This window comes from Nicotiana tabacum, chromosome 6, assembly GCF_000715075.1.
Source record: "Nicotiana tabacum cultivar K326 chromosome 6, ASM71507v2, whole genome shotgun sequence".
NCBI lineage: Eukaryota > Viridiplantae > Streptophyta > Magnoliopsida > Solanales > Solanaceae > Nicotiana > Nicotiana tabacum.
This window is the reverse complement of record NC_134085.1, coordinates 163,927,933-163,935,044: the sequence shown is the minus strand read 5'-3', so window position 1 is coordinate 163,935,044 and position 7,112 is coordinate 163,927,933. Positions and strand designations below refer to the sequence as shown.

The 7,112-nt window shown below is 41.6% G+C and overlaps 1 protein-coding gene across 1 annotated transcript; it reads right to left on the bottom strand.

Moving 5' to 3' along the window:
- Window positions 1-1,641: 1,641 nt before the first annotated feature.
- On the bottom strand, window positions 1,642-4,334 carry LOC142182158 (uncharacterized). Its single transcript, XM_075256150.1, has 4 exons — window positions 4,213-4,334; window positions 3,589-4,165; window positions 2,941-3,503; window positions 1,642-2,881 (listed from the first exon to the last, which is right to left on the bottom strand). Exons 1-4 carry the CDS (start codon window positions 4,332-4,334, stop codon window positions 1,642-1,644), a joined length of 2,502 nt encoding a protein of 833 aa, XP_075112251.1.
- Window positions 4,335-7,112: the final 2,778 nt, after the last annotated feature.

Genomic DNA, 7,112 nt, shown 5'->3' with positions numbered 1-7,112 from the left:
TTGACGGCCAATAGTAACCACATTCAAGCACCTTAGCCGCCGTTCGGTTTCCTCCATGATGACCCCCAACCAGTGAGTCATGGCATGCCTTTAGAATTGGCACAATCTCTTCTTCTGGAATACACCTTCTGATAATATTGTCAGCACGAACAAGAATAGTTCCTCCCAATAGTATTGCCGGTAGTCACTCAAGAACTTCTTCTTTTGATAGGATTCCAATCCGTCCGGAATAAGGTCACTAACCAAATAGTTAGCAATATCGGCATACCAAGGAGCAAAAGCGCTAGATAGTGCCAATATGTGTTCATCCGGGAATGCATCGTTGATTTCAAGATCTCCTTTTGGTCTCCCTGCCTCTTCAAGCCTTGACAAATGATCTGCCACTTGATTTGAGTTCCCTTGCGATCCTTGACTTTGAAATCAAACTCTTGCAACAACAAGACCCATCGAATCAGACGAGGCTTTGCATCCTTCTTTGCTATGAGATAGCAAAGAGCCGCATGATCTGTGTACACTATCACCTTGGATCCCAACAAATAAGCCTGGAACTTCTCAAAGGCATAGACAATGGCAAGAAGTTCTTGCTAAGTTACCGTGTAATTCATTTACGCCCCATAGAGTGTTTTGCTTGCATAGTAGGCCGGGTAAAGAACTTTGTTGTGACGTTGGCCAAGCATTGCCCCAATAGCTACACCATTGGCATCACCCATGAGCTCTAAAGGAAGAGACCAATCGGGTGTGACAATAATAGGTATCGTGGTGAGCCTTTGCTTCAACTCCTCAAAGCCTTGGAGGCATTTCTCATCAAACACAAATTTGGCATCCTTCTCAAGCAGTTTGCACATAGGAGTTGCAATCTTGGAAAAGTCCTTGATGAAGCGCCTATAGAACCCGGCATGCCCTAAGAAACTTCGAACACCCTTAATGGAAGTAGGTGGAGGAAGCTTAGAAATAATCTCTATCTTTGCCCGGTCAACATCTCTGCCATGCTTTGAAATTTTATGCCCCAACACGATGCCTTCATCCATTATGAAGTGACATTTCTCCCAATCGAGCACAAGGTTGGTCTCTTCACATCTCTTAAGCACTTGTCTAAGATTGTTAAGTCAATGCTCAAAAGAATCACCTACCACTGAGAAGTCGTCCATGAAGACTTCTAGAAAATCCTTTTCCATGTCGGAGAAAATGGACATCATGCATCTTTGAAAAGTCGCTGGAGCGTTGCATAAACCAAATGGCATCCGGCTAAAAGCAAACGTTCCATAGGGTCAAGTGAATGTTGTCTTCTCTTGATCCTCCAATGCTATGTTGATTTGGTTGTAGCCGGAATATCCATCAAGGAAACAATAAAATGACCTTCTTGCTAGCCGATCAAGCATTTGATCAATAAAAGGCATAGGGCAATGGTCCTTGCATGTGGCACTGTTGAGCTTCCAATAATCCATACACGCCCTCCAACCGATCACAGTTCTTGTTGGGATGAACTCGTTTTTCTCATTTTCAATTACGGTCATGCCTCCCTTTTCGGCACACATTGCACCGGGTCACCCAAGAACTATCGGCAATGGGGTAGACTACCCCGGTACCCAACCATTTGATGATTTCTTTCTTTACTGCCTCTTGCATTGACAGGTTCAACCGTCATTGATATTCCACCCTTGGTTTTGTTTCACTTTCCAATTGGATTCTGTGCTCGCAAATTAACGCGGGAATCCCATGGATGTCCGCAATTGTCCATCCAATGGCTTGCCTATGCACCTTAAAGACTTCCAACAATCGTTCTACCTGCACATCATTCAACAAAGAAGAAACTATTACCGGTAAAGTATTATTTGAGCCAAGAAATTTATACCTCAAGTGCGGTGGAAGTGGTTTGAGCTCTAGTTGTGGTGGATCAATAACATATGGATTTTTGGGAGGTGTGGCTCTATTCTCCAAGTCGAGAGAGAGCTTTGCCAGAGCATAATCGTAGGACCTAAGCCCCTCCAATGCATTGACCGACTCCATGTACCCCTCCATATCTTCACCATCAAAGTTCACCAAAATAGCTGCCAACGCCTCACCGAGGCATTGTTCTTCCATTTTCATTTCGACCGCATCTTCCACCTCATCAACAACATCAATCACCAAACTTCTTTCATACTCATGTGGTAGTTTCATACCCTTGCTTGCTTGGAATGTGACCTCTTCATCATTCACACAGAATTTGATTTCATTCTGTTCTGAATCCATGAGTGCTCTTCCCATGGCTAGGAATGATCTCCCCAATATGATAGGGATCTCTTTGTCAACCGCACAATCAAGGATTACAAAATCGGAGGGTAAATGAAACTCTCCCACTTTTACAATCACGTCATCAACAATTCCTACCGGTCTCTTGATGGAACGATTGGCCATTTGAAATCTCATAATTGTTGGCCTTGGAATCCCTAATCTTGCTATCTTGTAAATGGAAAGCGACATTAAGTTAATGCTAGCCCCATTATCACAAAGAGCTCTAGCAAAATCATGCGCCCCGATAGTACATGGAATAGTAAAGGCTCTCCGGTCTTCTTTCTTTTGAACTGTGGTTGTGGCAATAATGGAACTAACCCGATGAGTCATGTTCACCACCTCATTCTTAGTGGTCCTCTTCTTAGTGATCAAATCTTTCAAATACTTAGTAAAACCCGGCATCTCTTGAAATGCTTCCACAAATAGAATATTCACTGATAATTGTTTGAGAATGTCGTAGAACTTCTCGAGTTTGCTATCATCAACCTTCTTGGCGAGTATTTGAGGGAACGGAGGAGGAGGTCTAGGAATAGGTGGAAGAGTTTTTGGTGTCTCTTTTACCTTTTCCTTTACCTCTTCCCGGTTCTCTTCTCTTCTTGCACATCTTCTGGAATTATCTCAATTTCGACAACACTTGGCTCTTCAACCTAAACCCCTTTCTTGAACTCTTCTACTTCAACCACTTGTTCACCCTCTCCTTGTATTACCTTCCCACTCGTATTAGTAATTGCCATGACATGAGAAGTTGGGCCACTCCCACCACCCTTTGGGTTCACAATTGTGTCACTAGGGAGTGTTCCCTTTTGCTTTGGATTTTGTTCCCTAGAGAGGTCTCTCATTTGCATCTCCAATTTTTGAATGGATGCGGTATGAGAGCCAACAAGCTCGGTCATGTTTCTCATAGAAGTGTCAGACTTTTCTTGATTTTGAAATATTCGTTCAAGCATACTTTCCAACTTAGACTCACTAGAAGAACCTTGATTTGAATATTGACCCTTTGGGGGAACATAAGGGTTTGAACTCCGGTTTGAGAAGTTGTTGTTGTTCCAATTTCCTTGGGTTGAGCCACCTTGATCATTTCGCCATTGTTGGTGGCCTTGCCCTTGAGGGATTGGCCTCCATTGATTTGGTTGTCCTTGACCTTGGTATTGTTGCCTTTGATAGCCTCCTTGAGAGTTGTTGACATAATTTGCTTCCTCAAAATCCTCATTTGATACGGGTTGCACATACTAAACCACATTTACCTTCTTCGTTTGGCTTTTGGTGAACATCTTTGTCAACACATTGACATTTTGTAGCAAGCCCTACAATCACCTGATCTCTCTCTTGATTTTCCTTGATCGTGTTGCTCAAGGAAGGAGAACCATATGTAATTCCACCTGTGGTGTCCTCGAAATGCCATGCTTGATTATGCTTTGCCATTTTGTCAAGTATTTGTGTCACCCTTGCAAATGATTTGTCCATGAAAGATCCGTCAGCTGCATTCTTGGCTATAGACCGGTTCATAGGATCCAAGCCCATATAGAATTTTTCCAACAAGATAGAATCCGAAAAGCCATGGTTGGGAGACCTCACCAAATATAATTTGAAATGATCCCATACCTCATGTAGATGTTCTCCTGGTACTTGCTTGAAAAAGAAGATTTTATCCCCGAGCTCAGACTTCTTACTTTGCGGGAACCATTTAGACAAGAAGGCTCGGACAAGTTCGGTCCAAGAATGAATGCAGTTTGGGGGCAGATTTTGAAGCCATTTCCTTGCGTCCCCAGCTAGAGGGTACTTGAAGCATCTCAACCTTAGGGAATCATCAGAGACGTTGTTCTGCTTATGCATTGCACACACACCCAAGAAGTTTCTACGATGTTGTTTCGGATCATCATCAGTGGAATTCCTGAAAAATCCCTCCGCTTTGAGCAAAAGGATTAAACCATGTTCTACCTTGAAAGTTGCAGCGCCAACGGCGGAGGTGCAATAGCATTTGTATCCGCAATGTACTCCTCGATGTCCGCAAAAGGATTTTCTTCCATTTCTACCTCTAAGTCTTCACCATATTCAGACATGTTTTCCTATCAACACCAAGCAAAACAAGCAAAGTGTGATGTAATAGAATAAGACGTAAAGTAAAGTACATACTAATTAGTAATTTCAAAATCGTATTCCCCGACAACGGCGCCAAAATTTGATACGCTCAAATTACACTTTAATAAATAGTGTAAGGCAGTTGGTGTCAAATATAATAACCCAACAAGGTTGGGGTCGAATCCCACAGGGAATAGGTGTGAAAAGGTTACTCAAATAGTATGTTGCTCGACTAAAGTCGTAGTTCTATCCGGTTAACAGTAACAAGAGTATGAATTAATGGTAACAAGAGTATGAGTTGAGTTTAATTTGAAGTAGCAGCTAGTTGATATATTGAAAATGCAAATAATTTGATTAAAGAAACCAAGGTTGTGTCCCCTTTAATGAAGTGTAATGTTATCGGTGTTAATATGATATATTTCTAATGGAAGGTCCTTTTGATATGCAAATGATGTCTAAATGACTACCTAATATTTTCCAATAGTTGGGTAGTATTTCCTCTTTATGATTTTTCCAAATATAAAAGAGTTACAATCAAGGACAATCAATATATGCCAAATAAAACCTACTTATTCCAAAACGATTCTATTAAACAAGGGTTAAAGCCTTGAGTCTTTGATATTTACTCCTACCAAATTCCAACCCACTTTCCCAAGCAAAGCAAGAATTTAATGGCACTTGTTAATGTTTGCAACCACCAACAATAAATGAAGAATGAGAAGTAAATAAACATCAACCAACCATTATATATATATTCAATGTTAAACACTCATTAACATAACACCCATTTAGGGTCCACAACCTTAGTATTTAAAGTTAGCTACACATGCTAAAATACAAAAGGAAGAGAATATTTAATGCCATAAAGCTTACAAAGTAAAAGATTCTTGACTCAAAAGCTTCCAAAAGAGAGGAATATTAATGCCTTGTATTGTCGGTTCAAAGTCAGACAATATGAGCCCACAAAATTACAATAAATCTATTTATAGAGGGCCAAAATTCGGGATAAAAAATGGACAAAAATGCCCTTCCAGGTCAAATATGCGACCTCATTTCTGTCGCATAATAGACATGCGGTCCGCATTCTCGTCAAGCACATCGCACTTCAGAACCCTAGTTTCCAGGCCTCCACCGCATTCATGGTTTGCGATCCGCATTGTGGAAATGCGACCGCATTTTGCATCGCATTTTCTTCCTTCAGCAGCCTTCATGTTTAGTTTGCGGTCCATTATGCGGCTCGCATACACATTATGTGATTGCAGATTGGACTGCATTTTTGACGTTGAACTTTGCCCAGAGGACTGTTTTGGTTTGTGATCTCAGTGTGACATCTGCGGCTCGCATATGGGTTTTGCGATAGCATTTTCACACTTGCGATGCCTTTTTGCTCTTTTCTTGTCTTTTTGTGGCTTTTTGGACTCCTTTTCATGCTCTTAGGTCTTTAAGTACTACACACTGCAACAAAAACACTAAAATAACATAAGTACACAAGGAAATTGCATTTAAAACAAACTAAAATCGAATAAATTAGTATAAAATGTGCCAAAATTCTCCGACACATCAATCCATGTACCATTCAGAAGCGATGCCGACCAGGCTCTCTCTAAAATAAGTCATGAGAAGCTCTTTTTTTCCACCTTCTCCCTGCAATTGGTTGCAGTACCTCTTGAGGTGGGCTATGGGATCCCCATGCCCGTCATACTTTTCAAACTTTGGGGTTTTGTAACCCAGGGGTAAATGCACGTGTGGGAACATACACAGATCAGCATAGGATATGCTCTTTTGCCCGCTTAAACCCTATATATTTTTGAGACTCTGCTCCATGCTCCTCATTTTTCGGGTAATCTCCTCTTGTTCAGGGTTCTTTATGGTTTTCTCCTATCCCGCGGTAGACTTGTACCGGGATGGCTGAGGGTAAGCATTGGTAGTGAACTTGGTATGTTCTGCTGGGAAGGATGGTACCTGGAAGGTGAAAGATGATAGATCAAAACTAGGCCTGGGCAAAGTGGGTTGTGTCGTGGCTGAACAAGGTGGTGCAGTGAAAATGTTGGAGGCCGCACCTAAAATCAACACTTGAGGGCGAACCTCAGAAGGTGTTCCGGCAAAGTGGGCTGAGATGGTAGGATATCCAAGTGGGGTGTTCGGATAACTTATTAGGACGTTGGAAGTCCCACTTGCCCTGGGAAGTAACTCAGGGAATCCAGGTATTGCACGGACCATGCGTCCCACATTTCCATCATGCGGAGACGCAGAATTCTGTTTTCCTCAGTAGTTGCTGACCCAGAAGTTGGGATGGCCGAGATCGGGCTATCCTCCAGGATAGGAACTGTTGGCAGATGACTTTCTGATGACGTTTCTACACTTCCTTTTGATCTTGTAAAGTACGGATGTGAAGCAAGATTACCACAAAATCAACCACCTTAATATGGAAACTTAACTCAATAGTAGACAACAAATTGGTTAGTTTGAAGCAAATAACATATAGGTAATCGCACATTGGGGTGTGATGCACCTATACAGTTGAATGTGTTTATAAATGTTTCGCAACGGTTGCGTGTTTCATCTCGGATTTTGTTTATCTCTCCACTTTTCCTTTCTTTCCACTTTGGCTCTTTAATGCTTCTCCTCTTATTCATGTCTTCCTCTCTTTTCTTTCCTCTCTTTTCTTGCTTTTCTCGCTTTTCTTTTGGTTTTTCTTTTGCTCTCTTTCTTTTTTTTTGGTTTTTCTTTCATTTGAGTTATTTATAAAATCATGACCG